This window comes from Carcharhinus amblyrhynchos, chromosome 22 (genome assembly GCF_965287045.1).
Source record: "Carcharhinus amblyrhynchos chromosome 22, sCarAmb.v2.hapA, whole genome shotgun sequence".
Lineage (NCBI taxonomy): Eukaryota > Metazoa > Chordata > Chondrichthyes > Carcharhiniformes > Carcharhinidae > Carcharhinus > Carcharhinus amblyrhynchos.
The window spans coordinates 18598286-18619933 of NC_137345.1; the positions used below are offsets into that span (position 1 = coordinate 18598286).

Here is a 21648-nt window from a genome sequence, read left to right on the forward strand (position 1 = left end):
CCAGCTTGGTATTGTCAGCAAACATTGATACATTACTTTCGGTCTTTTCATCCAAATTGTAAATATAGATTGTAAATAGCTGAAGTAGCAGCATTAATCCTTGTGGCAGTCCATCACTATTCACTATCTGCCAACTTGATAAAACCCTGTTTATGCCCATTCTCTCCTTTCTATCTATTAACCAGTCCTCTATCCGTGCTAAAATATTACCCCCAACTCCATGAGCCCTTAGCTTACTTATTTAGCCTTTGTGTGACACCTCACTGATTGCCTTTTGGCAACCCAGGTTATTTTTAAAAATTATTTATTCAATAGGTTGCTGGCTCGGTCAATATTCATTGCCCAAGCCTAATTACCTTTGAGGAAGCAATATTGAGCTGCTTTATTGAACCGCTGTCGCCACTATGGTTTAGGTACACCCACAGTGTTGTTAGGGAGTTTCAGTATCTTGACCCAGGCAACACTGAAGGAATGGTAATACATTTCTAAGTCAGGAGCTTGGGTGTTTTGGAATGAAACTTGCAGTAAAGGTGTTCCCAATGATTCTGCTGCCCTTGTACATGATAGAAGTTGCAGGGGTAGAAAGTGTTGTTTAAAGAGCTGTGGTGTGTTGCTGTAGTGCATCTTGTAGATGGTACACACTGCTGCTAATGTGCTTCAGTGGCAGAGGGAGTGAATGTTTATAGAAGGGGTGCCAATAAAGCGGGTTGCTTTGTCCTGGGTGGTGTTTAGTTTTTTGAGTGTTGTTGGAGCCAGCCAAGTGGAAAGTATTCCATCATAACCCTGACTTGTGCCTTGTAGATCATGTGCAGGCTATGGGGAGTCCATGTGGCTATGGGTTATGGCCACAAGATTCCTAACCTCTGACTGTAACCACAGTATTTATATGGCCAGTTTCTGGTCAATGGTAACCCCTAGGATGTTCAGGTGAACCTCAGCTTCCCCTTTATCCACAATTTTAGTTAATTTCTCAAAAAATATGTGTTTGTTAAACAGGATTTCCCTTTCATAAAACCATGTTGACTTCTTACTGACTTGACCCATTGTTTGGGGATCTAACCCTTCCTGCATACATTCCCTCTGCACATGTCCAAACCTGCTTCTCATTTTTTTGTAAATTAGCTTCTGAGTCAAAACCATTTATGTTTCTTTGTGCCATGAATTGAGCTGTCTGACTGTGTAGTTTCTGTAATTTCACTCTGAGCTGAAAGAGTATATGTTAGTTGTGAGGAATCAGAAAGGGTTGGGGGAAAGAAATAGCGATAAACACTCTCTGTCTCGTCGTCTAAGTCATCGATACAGATTGTTAACAGCTGACACACAGCACTAACCTTTGTGACACTTCACTATTAACTGCCTGCCAACTCTGGGGACAGCGCATTGTATACAGGAGTACTATAAACTTTGCTGGAATTAAGCCTTTAAATGCCTGCAACTGTTAGTATGCTTGACTTCTTAGGATTTTATTGCCACTCTCAAGCTAGGCTCTCCAGCTGCTCATTCAAGAACATCCCACCATCGTTGCTCCCTGCGTTGTTGGAGATTTTGCTCACTGTCGACCTGACAGTATCGTAAGCTGAAAGCCGACAAGATATCTCTGGATGCTTGTTTCAGGCAGACGGGTGGCATGGTGACACAGTGACTAGTGCTGCTGCCTCACGGGGCCAGGGACCCGGGTTCAATTCACAGCTTGGGCCGCTGTCTGTGGAGTTGCACATTCTCCCCATGTCTGCGTGGGTTTCCTCCGGGTGCTCTGGTTTCCTCCTACAGTCCAAAGATGTGCGGGTATGGTGGATTGGCCATGCTAAATTGCCCCTTAGTGTCAGGGGGACTAGCTAGGGTAAATGCATGGGGTTATGAGGATATGGCCTGGGTGGGATTGTGGTTGGTGCAGCCTTGATGGGCTGAATAACCTCCTTTTGTGTTGTAGAGTTATCATAGATAACTCTACATGAGCTGGCTGCTAGTGTGTCAATAGAGGCTTGACATCCCACTGGAGTAGCTGGACTGGCATCACCAGTTGTATACCTGGACGTTAAAATTCCTCTACTAAAGTTTTTTATGCGTGGCCTGAAACTTGAGCTATTTAATTCAAGGATGAAACTTACATTTGCACTGCTAAAGCTTTGACAATATGTTGTACAATTCAGAAAATCTGGCATGATAATTGTGTAGTAAGTTTCCATGTTATGTTAAATACTCTGTGAATTGTCGTCTTAAAAAATGAAAATCCTGGCGCTTTGAAAAATCTTTGGGCTATTTTATTTTTCTGATAGACATGAGGTGTGGTAATCCAGAGGAGATTCTGAATGGATTTTCCAAGCCATCAGGTTATACTATTGGAAGTACAGCTACTTTTTACTGTAACAACGGGTGAGTATTCAATCCAAACATTTCTGAATGAAGCTCAGCTAACCTCTGTGATTTTTTTATTGCTAATGTACGTGAGGTGACAGTTTTAACAATATCTTAAAGGCAATGGAGTGAGGTTCTCAATTCACTGCTGAATAGGATTTTATTTCCAACAGCAATTTAGTTTTCTCCAAATATATACTGTTAGCTTTCACAGAAACATAGGAGGAGTAGATCACTTAGCTCCTTGAGCAAGTTTTACTATTCAAAGAGCTCATGGCTGATCTGCAACCTAACCCCATGTACCCATGTTTGCCCCATATTTTTTAGTGCCTTCACATGTTGACAACTGTAAAGTAAGGTCAAGTTTATTTATCAGTGTCGCAAGTAAGGCTTACATTAGCATTGCAATAAAGTTACTGTGAAATTCCCCTTATCGCCACACTCTGGCGCCTGTTTGGGTCAATGCACCTAACCAGCATATCTTTCAGACAGTGAGAGGAAACCGGAGCACCCGGAAGAAACACATGCAGGCTTAGGGAGAACGTGCAAACTCCATACAGACAGTGACTCAAGCTGGGAATCGAACCCGGGTCCCTGGCGCTGTGAGACAGCAGTGCTAACCACTGCGCCACGTATCCAAATTCCAGTCATTTTGATTTCCTGAAAAGAGTTACAGCGAGGAAACTAGGAAGAGATACTTACCTCCTTCCTGTATCCATAATCTGAACCCATCATTTCTGACTTGTGTTTGTCCAATACACAAAATTCTCTACTGATATTTCGATTCAGCCCTGTGACCCAGATTGCGTCAGTGGTCTTCCTATTCTAACTAGCACTGTGTAATGTATCCTTCATGGGATTTGACCAGTGCCTAGTTCAGTTATGCTAGAACTTGTTTTGATTTGTATCCTGCCCCTCTACTAACCAAACCTATTTGCTGTACCAAAACAGCATTTTGATTGTTTCATTTATTAATCTGCTATGACTACTGTACCACCATGTCACCAAACTGTTTAATTTTTTTTAAACTATGGATTACTGCAGTTAATTCTTTTTATTTTTTCAGGTACCGCATTGTTGGTCAAAACACCCAGTTGTGTACAGCTGATGGCTGGTTTGGCCAGGCTCCAATATGTCAATGTAAGTTCAGAATCCATATTTCTTAAACCACCTAATGGAGTCTAAGTGTCCTCTTACCCTGCCTGTTAGAGAGTCCTGTGATTCTCGCTGTTAAAGTTTCTAATAGTCTATATCCATTTCACTGAAATTTGGACATCCTTCCCTATGGCTTCTTGGCTCCTCACCAGTGCGGTAACAGTTCTCCCTTTAAACTTGGGATTTTTAAATCCTCTGTGGTTACCAGCTTCCATTCCTCGCCACCCTCCCCTCTCCAGCCCCACTACTTGTGCCTGATCACTAATAGTTCTTTCCAAGAAATCTGCTGGACTCAGCACAAGGTCAACCAACAAGTAGAAGTGGCTGTCCATGCACTTATCAAATATAAACAGGTATCAGGAAGTTCCAGGCTTATAATGTTGACCCTCAACTTGTTCTTTATTCCTATGGTGACAAATAATAGCATGATTTATGAAAGAACAGAATTTACAAATACATTATTGAAGGACTATTTTTAAAAATCTACTATTTCTGTCAGACTATGAATCCATAATGATGATATTAATTTCTTGATAATGTGGTTAGTTTTGTACATGTCGACATGTTCCCAAATGCCATGATCTCCTTCTGCCTTGCTGAACTTATTCTTCCATTGACCAACTTCTCCTTTGACTCCACGCACTTCTTCTCAATAGAAAATGTTTGCTATGGGGGCTCACATGGATCCCAGTCAAGTCTGCCTCTTTGTGTAACACATGGAACATCTTTTCTTTCAGGTCCCCTCCCCAAGTCATTTTGGGATACACTGATTGCTATATTGGCACTGATTTCTGCTGCTGCCCTAAACTGGAAAATTTCTTAACTTTACTTCTAACTTCCATATGTTACTTCTATGATCATCTCTGAATCTTCCCTTCCCTTCTTCAACTTCTCTATTTCTGCATTAAGATGTCAGCAATATTATTATAACCCCAATAATCCCCAGAGCTGACCTTTTTCATTTTCCCTTCTCCCTGGTAAAAGACAATTGAAGACTGACTTGAAAGTGAGAAGACATCCCCCTCTGCTACACTCCATTCTTTCTCCCTTCTCTCTTTCCCATCTACATTTCCTCCCTGTCTTCCCTCTTCCCCTTCTCTCTCGGCTCCCTTTCTCATATTCTCCATCCCCTTTTCCACCCATCTCATTTATCCTGGCCATTTCCACCTTCCCTTGCTCCCTGCTTCAGATCCCCATCCTTTCATTCCATATCTACGCCCAATTATCTCCCATGGTTTTTAATGATTAATATGATTACTCTACTCCTGACGAAGGAGCAGCAAGCACACCAAAAGCTAGTGGCTTTTGCCACCAAATGTATCTGTTGGACTTTAACCTGGTGTTGTGAGACTTCTTACTGTATTTACCCCAGTCCAACGCCGGCATCTCCACATCCTGATGGGTATAGCCAGCGTTTTCTGTTTTTATTTTAGATTTCCAGCATCCACAGCACATTGCTTTTGTTTTAGATAGTTACTTGGTTAGTTACACACTGGGTAGGTGAACATCTGTGATTAAAAAAAAATTTAATGCCTGTCATTGAGTTTGGATTTACCAGGTACCTGAATAAGCAAAAATTATTTAGAAACAGCGAGCACAGTTTTCAAAGAGACTCAAATTTTCTTTATATCCTCCAATTTGAATATCCACAACAGAGTCTGTCAGTTGAGCTTGATTTTCCTTACATATTTCTCCTCTGCACTTTAGGGATTCAATGATTTCCAAGAATGCATTTTAGGATGTTAGCAAGACTCCAGAATTAAAGGAGCAAATAAAGTTTCCTCTTGTATGAGGATGATAACCATGAGTGTAAGCTAATGACTTGAGTTGTTGGGTGCCATCTCCCTGGATTGCCAGTGAATGGTCAAATAGTGGCAGGATTTGGACCTATGCACAGATATCAGGATACAATCACCTACAGATGGCAATGGAATGGTTGGCAAGAGTGCCATTGAGTGTACTGAAAGTAACACAGTCATGCCATCACCACCTACGGTTGGGAGCAATGTTTCTTTTGTAAATACGTGTACTGAAATCAGAAGCCTCTTTATGAAAAATTGGTTCACTAAGTTGTTACAAGTCACTTAGGAAAAAATGAAATCATGGAGCAGAATCTTGGGAAGCTCCTGGGAGGGTGAAACCTTCAGGCTGGGGGCACCTCGTGTGGGAAGCCAAAGGTCAGCTTTCTGATGGCGGGACGAAACAATGGAATTAAGTTAGCAGTGGATTGACAGCAGATCAATCTCCCCGATAGCAAGCATCAGGATCCTGTTTTTGTTGTGCATGCTCGCCAAAAGGCAACCTTGCCAGAATTAATTAACTAGCAAATGAGAAACAACTGCTTAAATATGGTGTGCAGCAACTGAGATTGTCTTCCTGGTGGACTTGGAGTGAGGATTTTTCCTTGATGGGAATCGTTGCTCATCTATTAGAGAGGAGGCATTGACGATTGAGATTGGGTGGTGGCCTTCATGGCTGACTAAACGAAGGAGGTGGCAATGAAAGGGGAATGGAACATGGCTAATCGAGGAAGGGAGAGAAGGAGAGTGATGGGAACATTTCCAGGGATCTAGCTGGCAGGTGGAGGGAGTGGCAGCGGTTACAGTTCACACCGCCTCCTCACAGATGGTGGGAACAATACCCTTGGTTCGGAGGAAGCAAATACCTGGACCCGGATCTTCGACCTTATGAGCAGCTGGGATGTAAACTTCCTGTCTGCCCCTTTCGCGGATATGCCGCAGTCTTTGTGCGCAAATACTTAATAGTCTGGCCTTTGCTCTTAGCCAGAGTCCCACCTATGAGCAGATGTGCCATGCCCTTTTGATTTGATTTATTATTGTCACATATATTGGTATTCGGTGCAAAGCATTGTTTCTTGTGTGCTTTACAGGCAAAATATACCGTGCATCGAGTACTTAGAACAAAGGAAAGGATAGGGTGCAGAATATAGTGTTGCAGTTACAGATAGGGTGAAGAGAAAGGCCAGCTTAATATATGATAGGACCAATCAAAATCTGATGGCAGCAGGGAAGAAGCTGTTCTCAAGTAGGTTGATATGTGTTAGGAGATTTAAAGAGAACATTATGAGACAGTTTAAAGAGTCAGAATTAAGCTTTAAGAGCATAGAGCGAGAGTAGAAGATGGGATTAGAGGATATGGTTGGGACAGCTCGCAAGAAGTTGCCTCACTCCGGCACCATCTTTTCTCTCCCCTTCTGGTCCCTTGGCCGACAACTTCACTCCTTTCAGAAGATTCTACCAAAAACACGGAGGTTTGTTTTCATTATCCTCTTTCTGTCTTCACCGACAATAAGTGATCTTTTCCTTAGTAGGAAAAACAAGGTGGCAACATACTCATTGGGAAATAAGTGACTGAATGGCATAAAGAAACAGAAGTATTTGGTGGTACAATTACGTCCATCACAAAAAATAGTGACATAGATTGATAAGCCCATTTGAAACAAAGGGCTAGAAGTTCATTCCTAGAGGGTTCAATTTGAAATTCAAAGACACCAGCATAGACTATTAGCGATAGACAGCTCTGAACATGGCATGTACAGTTCCCGTCTCTATGTTATACACAAGACATAGACAGGCATTGGAAAAGGTGCAAAAAAGATTTATTAAAATGATACCAGAGCTGAGAAGTTATCGCCATGAAGAAAGGTTAAGTAGGCTGGGGCTCTTTTCTATAGGAAACAAGAGACTGAGCGGTGAACTGATTGAGGCTTTCAACTTTATGGAAGGTTTTGTTACGGTTGCTGTAGAGAAGATGTATTCACTTGCAGATGAGACCACAACTAGGACCATTAAACACAATTTAGTTACTTGTAAATGTAATAGGAACTTTGGAAGAAACTTCTTCATCCAAAGGTTAGCTAGAATGTGGAACTTGATACTATAAGGAGTAGTTGAGGTGAGTAGTACGGATGTATTTAGAGGGAAATGAGGTAAACACATGACAGAGAAAGGAATACAAATATATGTTGATATTGTTAAATGAAGAAGGTTGTTTACGTGGAGCAAAAACACCCAAGAAGATCAATTAAGCCACATTGACCCATTTCCGTGTTGTAATTTCTTGTAATTCTCCTCCCTTTTGTTTAGTATTTCAGATTTCAAAACCTCATACTGTGCCCTAAATGGCAAACAACTAATTTCCCTGCAGTCATGCTTCACGCTGGCTTCCTGGTATTCATCTTCATTTCTGCTAAACGGCTCATCCAAGAAAAATCTCACAACTGAACTGAAGCAATCAGGCTAGTGCCAGTATGATTGGAAAGTGGCAGAAAGAAAATGACACAGGGAAGAAGGCCCATGCCCTGCTCTGAATTGTACACATTGGTTCATCAGTGTGCTTTGCCTTGAATGACTTGAATGAGGTTATTGACTTGAATGAGGTTAATCCCTGATCTTCTGTCTGTTCAGATTTCCAACTGAAATTAATTTTCCCCTAACTGCAACATAATAATCTTCCACCTATTTTGTATTGGGACACCTCCATTAACCCACAATGGTTAGCACAAGAATTGTAGCAAAATATTCTTAGAGCGGAGACATTTTTAATTGATTGAAAGATCATCATTGTGCAACAGCTGAAAAATGGGACAAGGGCAGAACTGGCTGAGGTGTAAATATCCCAGGCTACTTCATAGTTGTTCTTTTCCTTAGCAGCATGCCTCTAATTGTTAGACTGACACCCCTATACTTTATTTCCAGTAGTGTCCTTTTTCCCTGGAAACTCCAAGACACTGTTGGAGGGTTGGTAACCCTGCCACCAACCCAGTGGCCAATAGGTAAAACTGCATACGGAAATAAGGTCAGATTGAAGGAGAGTTTGTTGAAAAATAAACACTTTCTTACTTTACAGTCAGTGGTCAGGATTTTCACCGCCCACGCCACCCGTCTCCCACCAGAAAATTGTGGCGATTCAGGCAATTCGCTTTGTTAATTGTAAATTGATTCATATTGCACAATTTGAAATATAAAGACTTCTCCCAGTGTTGCAATTCTAATCTGTTTTAATTTCCTCTTAATCTTGTACAGAGCAGAAGTAAACTTGCTGAATTTGAAGTTAGCAAAGTCCCCTGTGGGTAACCTCACACTAAGATACCTATCGGAAAACTGACTGGATTTGATCTGTCATCTATTTTACAAGCCCCCATTAAACATAATCTCATATTCCATTGCCTACAATGTACAGTAGAAACAAATGGAGTTAGAAATAGTCGTTGATTAAAATGGTAAATTTTCTACATGGCTATGTTAGAAATACTTGGTTATTGAAAAGTACATAAGAACATAAGAAATAGGAGCAGGAGTAGGCCATCTAGCCCTTCGAGCCTGCCCCGCCATTCAGTAAGATCATGGCTGATCTGTCGTGGCTCAGTTCTACATTCCTGCCCTCTCCCCATAACCCTTAATCCCCTCGCTTATCAAAAACCCATCAACGCACGTCTTAAAAATATTTAGCAAGGCAGCCTCCACCACTTCAATGGGCAGAGAATTCCAGAGATTCACCACCCTTTGAGTGAAGAAGTTCCTCGTCAACTCCGTTCTAAACCGCCACCCCTTTATCTTGAGGCTGTGCCCCCTAGTCCTACTGTCCTTTCTGAGCAGGAAGAGTCTCTCCACCTCTATCCTATCCATCCCATTCATCATCTTATATGTCTCAATGAGATCTCCCCTCATTCTTCTAAACTCTAACGAGTACAAGCCTAGTTTATTCAGCCTCTCCTCATAGCTCAACCCCCTCAACTCCGGTATCAGCCTAGTAAACCTCCTCTGCACTCCCTCCAAGGCCAAAATATCCTCACAAAAGTAGCCACAATTTCAACTACATTCCTATTCCTATGCCTGAAAATTCTGACCCTCTTCGAGGTACACAATAGCTTGTTCTATATCACCAGATAACAAAGGTACAAGTGTTTGATATACTCTTGGATTTTAATAATTCTAGTTTTCAGTCAAGGTAGTGAGAGCAAGTTGACATGAAAGTGGTGTCATTCCCACAATATTGTCTTGATGTAGAGATCTCATGAGAAGGCAGTGCTGTTTAACCATGGTGAGTTGTTACAGTGCAACCAGTAGATTGTATATACCTTTGAAAATGCTGATGGAGGAGCAAATATTGAATTCAGTAGCAAGGCGTATCAACTACTCCCTGGATATTGTTGAGCTTCTTGAATTTTGTTGTGGCGGCACCCATCCAGACAAATGGTGACTATGTTATTAAAATGCCAACTTGAGCCTTGTAGATAGTGGAAAGACAGCAAGTGTCAGTGTTGTACAAGGTTCAGGCACATATAAGATTAAATTGGGACTGAGTACAGTGCCACCCACATCATGTGAGAGAAATCATGAGCCTTAGTTAAGGGTAGATCTAGTATTGGACAGAACGGTGTGTACAAGCAAGCATGGAGACAGCTGCTAACTTGAACGTTTTACTGTATATGTGTACGTAGCTCTTGTAGTTAAAAAGTGCATACAGTTAACCTGCTTAAGGCTACAAAGACTTCATTAAGACCAATTGGATGGTATCCAGCATCTTATAACAGTCAGGAGGTGGTGCTGAAGAGTCGCCAATTTCTCTCTTGCTTTTTCAGTCACAGTGCTGGTATAACCAGTCGCATGCCTGGCCTTTCAACAGGACGAAGGCCTTTAGTAAAGTAGCTGAAAATGGGTAGGTTGAGGAAGTTTCTCTCAGTAACTCCTGCAGTAATGATCTGAGGTGCAATGACTGACCTGCAATAGCCATGACCATCTTCCTTTTACAGCAGGTATAACTCCAGCCATTGGAGAGCTTTACTTTGACGCCCTGTCCTTTTCGGCAGAATATTTTTGCTTTGTTCATCCATAATCTACACATAATTTTCCAGCCCCCATCCCACCCTCTCCCCAGCGGGCTTTCCTGCCATAGAGTAAACTCGCTATTGGCAGGTTCTTCCAGTCCTGCTGAAGTCAGTGGCAATTTGCATGGCTCATCCAATCCACCGCTGGCAAACCTGCGGTAAAGGTCAACTTTGGCGAGACTGGAAGATCCCGCCAGTGGGAATGGCCAGAAAATCCTGCCCCAGCTTCTATTCCATGATGTCAGAACAGTTACGTAGAGTAGATTGCTCACACAATTGAATCACTTTATTTTCACATCAACGATTATTGTAGCATTATGCTGCATAATCTTATTGATTTAACTTTGGAATTAGTTCTCTGAATATTGGTAATACTTTAAAAATTCCCCTTCATCTTGAACTGTCTATTTATTATAATGTAGCAAATGCTATCCTTCAAGATTTTGACGTTGTTGAAAAAGATTTTTTTCAAATAACTTGCGTTGTTTCTTAAATATTGGATTTAAAAGCTTACTTTTGGTTAATGTTCTCACCCCACTTCTCCTCGTGTATTATGGTTCTGTGGGAAATGTATTTTGTTGCTGATTCCTTAATGAACATAACATTATTTGATTGAAGATGGGACAGCTGTATTGCACCATTCAAACTTTCATTCAGTCTCATCAGTACAGTTAACAGTTTAGTGAAGACTTAAGTGTTGCTCTCTTGCCAGTTATTGGATGTCAAGCTCCGGATAAGCTTGCAAATGGGCACATCGTCGCAGGATTTGGACCTCTGTACAAATATGGGGAGACTATCACCTACAAATGTAACAAAGGTTATGAAATGCATGGCAGCAGCGTCATTGAATGCAGTGAGAATAACACATTTGCACCACCGCCACCTACCTGTAGACTATGTAAGTAATCAACTCTTAAAACTCAAAAATGGCATCAAGGGATATAGAGCAACCTTTGAGCAAACCTGCTGAAATCATTTAAAAGTCTGAATGTTCTGATGGGATTTTCCTTGTTGGCATTGGTACTTTGCTGTTTTGAAAAGTTTGGGATGCTTTTCCATGACCCACGAAGCAGAGGAAACTAATGCTTTAATACATACTTTGTTCTTTTTACTATGCCATACTACATGGGTGGGGGAGGGAGGGAGGTGGGACAGGGGTGAAGGGGGAATGGGGAATTGATTTCTGGAGGCCAAGTGGGGAGGCACAAAGTAGGGTATGATCTGCTTTCTTGCCCTTTCAACTCCGTTAAAACATAGCCTTCACACTCACCTGCCTTCCATTGTCCAACTGATTGAGGTCCTTAAGTAACTATTAATTAGCCTCATTGCCCTAAAGGCAGGCCGGTGAATGGGCACACCTTACCCATGCCCCGTGTTACAGAGAGAGGGTCAGGTTGCTCAGAAAAATGGTAGGCTACATATCAGACCTATTTTGTTAAAAACACACCTGATGAATGATGTAAGATCCAGCCCCATGTTCCTGTCTTATCATATTTGGTTTCCTAAGATTAATGGATGAAATATGTTCTAATGCGAACAGCTTTGTCTGCACTGATTGGAAAATTCAATACACTGTTACTGAGTTTGTCAGCTGGTGCGGTTTTTCATAAACATAAATTTCCATAAACAAACAAAATTAACAAGGACAGTGGAGCATTGAACCTCTTTGGTTAATACTGGCAAATGTAATTGTGTTGTTCAGCATAGCTTTGTCACTGAGTCTGTTTAAGCCTTCTGCGATTTGAGATCCATATGAAATATGGTACACAATTAACCCCATATTCAAGCTTCACACAGTTACATCTTTGCACGCGTGTTGGTTTCAGTCAGCCATAATGATGGTCGCTTTATATTCAAGATTCCTGTGGTAAATTTCCACAATCAGCAACTGAGGAATTAATTTTCCTCACCTCAGTTTATCTGGGTTCCGGGGTTACGTAGAGTTGTTTTACAGGCTACATGCTGAAAGACAGATGCTCAAAATCTGTTACTCGACAGGTTAATTCAGCATGGCACTATTAAGAGACTGTTTGTGAGCATAAGTGATAAACTTTACTTTCCTTACTGCATCTTTCACTTTGTGCACCTTCTCTTAAAGAAAGGTGCCTTGTGCTGAAGTAAAATGCTAATGGTGACAGAACCTGCACTGAAGAGTTTGTACATATGAATGATGGCACGGGGCTTAATATTGGATCCATTGTGCTGAGTCCTGATTTGCTTTTTAAAAATTTATTCATGGGACATGTATATCGCAGGCTGACTAGCATTTAATGCAAATGTTTCTTCAGTAAGAGTACAGATAAGTTAAGCTGGAATTAATGTATAATGATCAGGACTGAGAATTACTTCTCTTCATCCATCCAGACATGCTGAAGACAACTTTATCAAGATTTTTTCAGAATAAAAAAACATGAAAATCTAATAAGAACATAATAGGAGCAGGAGTAGGCCATCTAGTCCCTCAAGCCTGCTCCGCCATTCAATAAGATCACGGCTGATCTGATAGTGGTTCAGTTCCACTTACCTGCCTGCTCCCCTTAATTCCCTTATTGGTTAAAAATCTATCTATCTGTGACTTAAACACATTTAACAAGGAGCCTCTATTGCTTCAATGGGCAGAGAATTCCAAAGATTCACTACCTTCTGGGAGAAGAAGTTCCTCCTCAACTCTGTTCTAAATTGACTCCCCCGTATTTTGAGGCTGTGCCCTCTAGTTCTTGTTTCTATTCTATGTGGAAATAACCTCGCTGCTTCTACCCTGTCTAGCCCCTTCATTATCTTATATGTCTCTACAAGATCTCCCCTCAACCTTCTAAACCCCAATGAGTACAGGTACTAATGCTTGTGCACATTGTTTCTTCTCAAACTTCTGCATGTTTGTTATTTGAAGAACAAGTCAAAAAAAAACTACTTTCTAAATAAAATTAATGGTGATTTGGCAGAACATAGCCAGATATTTTCAGCAATAGTTTGATTCCCAGTTTGAAAAAAAATTAATTCCTAAATCCAATCAAGATAGTACTAATAATCAAGCCTAAATGATCTACAGAGCCCTCCCTTGTCCTGTACCATCCTTGTTTAAAGATCAGATAAGATTTGTGACTGTGTCTTACTAAATGAGTTATGTAAGTCCAGCACAGAGGAAACTGTTGCATTAATTAGTTGATCCAACCTGAGTAAATCCAGTGGATATTGAGGGGTGGGCAAAAACATGGAGAAGGATTTTAGTGATTGTGGCTGGAGCAGAAAATGTAATGGAGCTGGAAATCAGTCATCTTTCAGATAAATGAGAGACTTTGAAGAGACCTCCACAGTCTGGAGTTGTAACATCTTTGGGAAAGTGGACAATATTGCATTAATCGTTTTGATAATATTTTGTACCTATGCACTAGATGTACGAGGCAAGTTTTTTTAACACAGCGGGTGGTGAGTGCCTGGAACTCACTGCCTGGGGTGGCAGTAGAAGCAGATACGATAGTGAGTTTTAGGGGGTGTCAGGACGAATACATGAATAGGGGGTAGGCGGTTTTAGTTCAGCTGGACAGCATGGTCGGTGCAGGATTGGAGGGCCGAAGGGCCAGTTGCTGTGCTGTAATTTTCTTTGCTCTTAGTTTTCAGTGGTGGTCTTGTAGCGCAGTGGGTAGCATTCCTACTTCTGAGTCACAGGCTCCAGATTTGAGTCCCACTTCAGAACTTGACGGCCAAGGAAGGTGAGTTTGTAACGCGGCCAGTCAGGTTGAATATCAACCTGCAAAATTCATCCAACGTGCCAATGGCAGGTGGTAGGCATGGGGAAGACACCTGATCTTGGTGTGGAGTGGCACCCCTCAAGATTTGCATCTCCTGCAACAGGTTAGTGACCTGTTCCAGGTACAATTTGCTATGGAAACAGGCAGAATTCTGACTTGTGCTCAACTAGGTGTGGGAAGAGAAAAAAAGAGCAACTAGTTTTCAGTGAATTACATACTTCCAGTCTCTCACCAAATAGTAAGTAGGTGGAAATCCTCTGTTATGTTTTTGGATTGCTGGTGAAGATTGATGCAGGTCAATATACAGTGATGTTAAAGACAGACAGAGCCCTGTTATTGTGAGCTATCGAGCATTGAGAGAGCCTTATATTTCTGTTGCTGTGATATTGAAAATGAATTCCAAGCATGCAGTGACTTGATGTTCTGGATAGTAGCTTATCATCTTCATGTTAAATATCTGTGAATGGCAATGACAGAAACTGTTGGCAGTTTTGGAGTTTTGCCTCACTCCTATCTATTTTTCATTTTATTTTCTGTGCAGTGACAAACTGTGGGAATCCTGGGGAGATTTCGAATGGATATTACTGGGCACCAAGTAAAACAGTTGGAAGTAAAGTTACTTTTTACTGTGAAATTGGGTGAGTATTCAGTATACAAATGCCTAACTAACTGTGGTGAAGGGCTATGTTATTTTAATATTGCAATTAAGACAGTTTTAGATGCCTTTCTCTCATTTTTCACATACCTTATGTTAATTCTCCACGTGACCTTTGAATGAAGCCTCCGATTTAGAATGGAGCAAACAATATTTTAAAAATATTCACGTTGATCGAGGTCAGGAATGTTGGTGTTGGGAATGGAATATTAATGCAAGAATGGGAATGTTAAATGTGTTACAGATATCTAGGTCCATTTTCTGAGATCTGAACACCTGTTTGCATCTGTTGGTTCCAAAAAGGGTTTAAATTATATTTTAATCAGCTGCAAAGTGAGCTGAATACATCTGTGTTTCTCCTGTGACCTGAACTGCGTATGGGATCTGACCAGCTCCCTGCTTAACCTTTAGCTACAACACAAACTGTATTTGATTCCTACTTCATTGTTCTGCTAATCTAGCCCCATGTTTGATTTTTTTAAAACATAGATTTGGCAGCACAGTGGCACAGTCGTTAACACTGCTGTTTCACGGCGCCAGATTCAACTCCGTCCTCGAATGACTGTCTGTGGAGTTTGCACATTCTCCCTGTGTCTGTGTGGGTTTCCTCCGGGTGCTCCAGTTTTCACCAAAGATGTGAGGGTTAGGCGGATTGGCCGTGCTAAATTGACCCTAGAGTCAGGGGGTTTAGTGGGGTAAATATGTGGGGTTAAGGAGATAGGGCCTGGATGGGATTGTGGCCAGAACAGATAAGATGGGCCAAATGGCCTCCTTCTGCACTGTAGGGATTCTATGATTTTTTAAAAAATTTTCCATATCAGGTCAGCAAACTGCATTGCTTTCCCAATTAACCTTTAGGTTGCTGTTACCTGTGCTTTGATTTTCTTTTCCTAGATACAAATTGGTGGGTAGAGATTATCTCCTGTGTACATCTGCGGGATGGGATGGCGAGGTTCCAAGCTGTCAACGTAAGTCGTATTTCTCTGTTTTGTGAAGTGACTAACTTGTTTGTCGGTGCCAAATGATCGAGCCACTTTTAATTGAATTTATGTCTGTTCACATCCCAATTTTGTTCCCGATGTTTCAACGTTCTCTGGCTTGGACCGGGATTTTCCTGCCTCGCCCCCATGGGAATTGTGGCAGGTGGAGGGGGATGACCATGCAAAGGTCCGTTGACCTGGAGCGGGATTTTGGATGAGCATGGTTGGAAAATCCCGTCTTTGGTGTTTTGACTGGGGTGGAATGGTTATTCAGTGCTTTAATCCAACATTGCACATTAAAGGAACGTAATGGCCGGAATTTTACCAGCCAGCACGCCACAGGAATCGGAGCATGGGGAAGGTCTGTTGACTCAGGCGGGATATTAATGTTTCGGGGCGAGTGAGGCCGTAAAATCCCACCCACCCAATGTGTAAGAAAGAAACAAAACTTTTCACTGTACGTTAATATATGTGGCAATAATAAATCAAATCAACTCAAAAAATGAGAAACTACCACTCGTCAAATCGATTCTGCTCCTTCCAGAGGATGATAATCTTCCACCATCCTGCAGATGGCAGTGTTGGGACAAATAGTTGAGTTTTGGCATGTATTGGAAAGTTTGATGTGTTTTGGTCCAAGTTGCTATGATAACATGCAATTTAACATGCATGTTAGTCTTCTCAGGTGGGATGAGGCTCTGCCCGCTCCCTGCCAGCGTGAATCCCCTGATGGCCTCTCTGATGCACAGAATGCTGTAAATTCATACAACTAACCTTGCCCAAAAACCAGGTGGCCAAAACTCCTGTATTCCCACCCATTGGGCATTTGGCTTTTTATGGCAAATCACGCCTGCGATCTATGAGATGGATGAGATGCCACTTTGTCACTTTTGATTTACAACATCTTTAAAATAATGGAATCAATTATGTAATGTACCTACGCCTTTGGTTTTCAGTGACTTAAGGACTTGGACACCGAGATATCTTTGCTCCTTTACAGTTCCAAGTGTCTCACCATTTAGCAACCAGGTGGATGCTGAACATTGTGGGTCATATTTTCCCATTTGAGATGGAAATCTTAAATTGGGAGGTTTCCTGACATCACAATCCTGCTTTCTGTCAGGCATGGTTATTCACACTATTGCCTTGGTGGGGAGGTGGGGATGGGTTGGATTCAGAGCTGCCTCCTCTTGAAGTAGACTCAAGGCAGACATGTAGGTGAGCAGAAACTGATGGGGGCAGATTGAAATGCCTTTCTCCTTGTGCTGAGACATCATCCTAATTTTGTTAATGAGTTTTAGGCCCTTAACATCACGTGCCCCCATTCATCTCCGCTCCATACCCCTCTGCTTCTTCACATATGTGCCTCTTTTGCCCCATCCCATACTTAACCCATACCTCCTCTTTGCCCATGTCACCATAACCTCCCTCACTGTCCCCAGTCCATGCCCCCTCCGTATCCCCCAAACTTCCATTCATCCAATCCCATTCACTCAGCATCCAACTTCTGCATAACTCATGAGCCATATAATAACATTGGGAAGTCTTTGATATGCTCACAAGCTGGTCAAAACAAACAGTAATTTAAAAATCTCTTTAAAACTAATCTTATTAAGTGGTTATAAACCTGTCAAAAATGAACAGTCATTCATATTACAGTGGTCAGAAATCTATAGATATAACAAAGCTCACAGTTCTCTTGATAGCTGTGTCAACAACTGCTGCTGAGCTGAATCAATTTTGGATTGAGTTCAACCAAGCATTCATAATGAAGTTCCATTGAACAATTGTGCCAAAAAAAACTCCAGTGCTAAATATATTGAAGCCTTTGAACTAATTTCAAGAGCTTAGTCATCCATTCCATGGCTTCAAAGCTTGAATAGCAGTCTGCATGAAAAGATTTAAACACAGTGTACAGCTGACACGTTTAAATCTGAATTTCAATATTGTTCATGTTGAAGAGCATTTTATCTACTGGATATTGTACTCAAATGCATCTAAAGACTTCCCAACTTTCACAATGTTAATCAATTTAATGGTCACTTACCTTTCAAGAGAAAATGTCCTATAATCAATTACTGCATTAAAAGCATACTCAGCATCTCATTATGATGTGTGAATTTGGCAATACTTTTTGAACTTATCTGTCAAAAGCTGCCTGATCCAAGGACAGGATTTCCCATGGCTCATGGCACCTCCTGAGCTGTTGTGAACCGCCACGCCTTTCAGAAGCCGGCCTGACTCCATTAAATTGTGGCGGTTGTGGAGACGGGAATTCTGGGCAAGATTCTCCAGTCTCCCAGCTGCATGTTTCCCACTGGCTGGAGGCGGTGCATTGTTTGCTCGTGGCAGGAATCTCTGGTCTCGCCTGCTGCTGTTGAAGGAAATTCCCATTGACGTCAACCCATGGATGCCAGCGGAACTGGAGAAACCCATCGACATGAATAGCCAGAGAATTCTGGCTGCTGTGTCTGAATTGTCCAAAAACCACAATGGACCCAACAATATCGGTACTGTTAACAACAATGACATTAGGCTCACAAGATGCACCCTTATCCGTTGCATACCACAGGGATACATGTCGGACTCCCTATTGTTTGGTATTTATATAAATGACACAGATGACAATGTGGGGGGTACGATCAGTAAGCTTGCCAATGACACAAAGATTGGCCAGATGGTTAACAGTGAGATTAAGGGTCTTGGGTTACAGGAAGATATAAATGAAATGGTCAAATGGGCACATAAGTGGCAGATGGAATTTAACCCTGAAAAGTGTGAGGTGATGCACTTTGGAAGGAGGAATTTGACAAGGAAGTATATTATGAAAGGTCTTTCACTGGAAAGTACCAAAGAATAAAGGGACCTTGGCATGTTTGTCCATAGATCTCTGAAGGCAAGTAAATAGGGAGGTGAAAAAGGCATATGGCACACTCGCCTTTATCAACTGAGGTAAGGATTACAAAAGCAGAGAGCCATGATGGAGTTGTGTAGAACTTTGGTGAGACCACAGATGGAGGACTGTGTGAAGTTCTGGTTGCCGTGGAAGTTAACACACTGGAGGGGATGCAAGGAGAGATTTACCAGGATGCTGCCTGGGGTGGAACATTTAAGTTATAAAGAGAGGCTTGGGTTATAAGCTTGGGTTGTTTTCATTGGAGCAGAGAAGACTGAGGGGCGACCTGATTGAGGTGCTCAAGATTATGAGGGGTATGGACAGGGTGGATAGGCAGCAGCTGTTCCCCTTAGTTGAAGGATCAATTACCAAGGGACATGAGTTAAAAGTCAGGGGGGGAGGTTTAGGGGTGATTTGAGGAAAAATCTTTTTACTCAGAGGGTGGTGATAGTCTGGAATGCACTGCCTGGGAGGGTGGTCAAGGTGGGATGCCTCACACCCTGTAAAAAGTACCTGGATGAGTACTTGGCACGCCATAACATTCAAGGCTATGGGCCAAGTGCTGGCAAGTGGGATTAGGTGGGCAGATCAGGGCCTTTCGTGTGCAGTGCAGACTCGATGGGCTGAAGATCCTCTTCTGCACGGTAGTAATCTGTGATTCTGTGATTATCTGATGCACTTCAAAATTGCGGGCAATGGGAAAGGGACGGGAGACCCACTATTGGGTCCCACCCACCATTTCTGAAGGCCATTCGCTTGTAGCTCGCCCTCGGTCAAGTGGGGAAACCTGGTCCTAATTTTTGGATTGCTGGTGAAGATTGATGCAGATCACTATGGAGTGCTCTTGAAGACAGAGGGGGACCTGTTGATGTGAGGTATTGCAGTCGGAGGACAAGTCTTGCATTTATATTACCACAATTTTGAAAAAATAAATTCCAAAGTTAGGGTAATTCGACAACGTGGGTAATTTTGTTGCGACTATTCATCTTCACATTACTTATCTGTGAATTACAATGAATACGATGGTTCGACATCTTGGAATTTTGTTACATTTCTGCCTTTTTCATTTGATTTTTTTTTCTCTGTGCAGCGATAACCTGTGGTAACCCTGGAGAGATTCTGAATGGACATTATAGTGCACCAAATAAGACATTTGGAAGTTTAGCTACTTATTATTGTAATGTTGGGTGAGTATTCACTTTGTGAATTACAGAACATTATCAGTGAAGGATTTTAATGTCATGATTAAAGCCCATCCCTTTCTTCACACTCCTGATCATAGCCCGACAAGTGAGCTCTGAGCAAGGTTTCAAATTTGGGAAAAGAATCTTTATAATGATAATGGTGAAAAATGTTAGTGCTTGGATTGGAATATTAACGCAAAGATGGAAATGCTGAATGTGTTAATCATCCCCAGATCCAGAGAATTTAATGCACTGACTGAGGTCCATTTGAAGGCGGGTTTTTAATCGGGCAGAGGATAGTAGATGGGATTCCAACCACCTTTCTGCCTCTGCCCAGTGAAGTCCGAGGGGGGGAAGCTTATGGATAGCCTTCTGATCCAATGCCAATTGAGGTCATCATCTCGCCACCACAGGACAGGGTAACCATCAACACTGTCATGTTTGCCTGGTGGGCACCCAGGGTGGGGGTCCTCAATGTTTGATGGAGGCTGGAAAGATGTGGTGGGGGGGCGGTGCGGTGTAGAATGTGGAGGTGGGGCCCCCTGAGAGCCACCCCCTCCTCTCTTGTCAGAACCAGCTGGCCCCCACAGCCAGCAAGCTCTTCTCCATCACCTCCACTCTACCCCCATTCACCTATGGCCTAGAATCCCACTGATTGTGGTGGGTGCATGGATGGACTATGGATCACTCCTGCCTGCAATAAAGAGCTGATGGTCTCTGACGGAATGGCAGCCCTGGCAGGATGCGGGCTTTCTGTGCGGGCAATCCTCAGGGTCCATGATTCTGAGGTTTAACCGCTGGACAGTTAAGTGTCTGACTGGTATTGAGAAGGCTGAAAATCCTCCATACGAGGTAGCACAGAGCTATTGCAGGCTCTCCTGCCAGCAAGCCACATCCACATCACCTCGCATAAATTCCATTCATAATCTCAGATCAGCAATGTGTGTATTTGGATGTGAATCAAATCTCCAAGACAATACAGTTGTCAAGGAAGGTAAATCTGACACTTTGCTAAAGAGGGGAATCTCAATATTCTTAAATTATATCCTAAGGCTGGAATCTTACCATCATTCACACCGGCGGGATTTTCCCATCCCACCACGGTGAATGGAGATTAGTTGGCCGCCAAATTCTCCGGCCTCGCTGCAGCGGGAGCGTAGTGTGAACGGCTGTTAAGATCACACCCTGTATCGCCGCCAAAGTGAGCTGACGCATCAATTTTTCTCCTGTGCATAGTTGGATTTGTTCATTATTCTGCTAACTTTGCCCCATGTTTTTTTTTTCAGTTCTTTTAGAATTGGACCTTTGGAATTCTTACCTAGACAGCAAAATGTAACATTCTTCTAATTAGAATACACATCCCTGATACAGGTGGTTTGCTTCTCTTTTTCTAGATACAAAATAGTGGGCAGAGATTATCGCCAATGTACAGCTGCAGGATGGGAAGGCAAAGCTCCATCCTGTGAACGTAAGTAATGTGTTGCTGCTTTGTAACTGACTCATTTGTAGTAAATGATTGAGCCACTTTCAATGAATTGTATTGTTGTTTCACATCTAATATTCCCACCATGCAGTATTTTGGCATTCTCCAACTGGGAAGTTCCGACTTTTTGGAATGGGAAGAGATAGTTATTCGATGCTTTGATTCAGTGTTGCATATTAAAAGAACATCACTTGCAAAATGAGCAATAGTCATTCATCGAATCAATCCTTTCCTTTCAGAGAATTCCAGTGTCCTCCCCAGTGTTGGAGCAAGGAGCTGAATTTTGGTGGGCGATGGGGAGTTTGGAGTTGCTAACTTCAGTGGGGTTTGAGCTGACAGGA

The 21648-nt window shown here is 42.2% G+C and overlaps 1 protein-coding gene across 1 annotated transcript in view; it reads left to right on the top strand.

Moving 5' to 3' along the window:
* Window positions 1-21648, top strand: part of LOC145356761 (sushi, von Willebrand factor type A, EGF and pentraxin domain-containing protein 1-like) — a 105784-nt gene that overhangs the window by 38414 nt on the left and 45722 nt on the right. The window contains exons 10-16 of the mRNA XM_080209628.1: window positions 2277-2373; window positions 3422-3495; window positions 11073-11258; window positions 14651-14719; window positions 15659-15732; window positions 18128-18254; window positions 19731-19827. Coding sequence (XP_080065754.1) covers window positions 2277-2373; window positions 3422-3495; window positions 11073-11258; window positions 14651-14719; window positions 15659-15732; window positions 18128-18254; window positions 19731-19827 — 724 coding nt within the window. The remainder of the gene's footprint in view (window positions 1-2276; window positions 2374-3421; window positions 3496-11072; window positions 11259-14650; window positions 14720-15658; window positions 15733-18127; window positions 18255-19730; window positions 19828-21648) is intronic.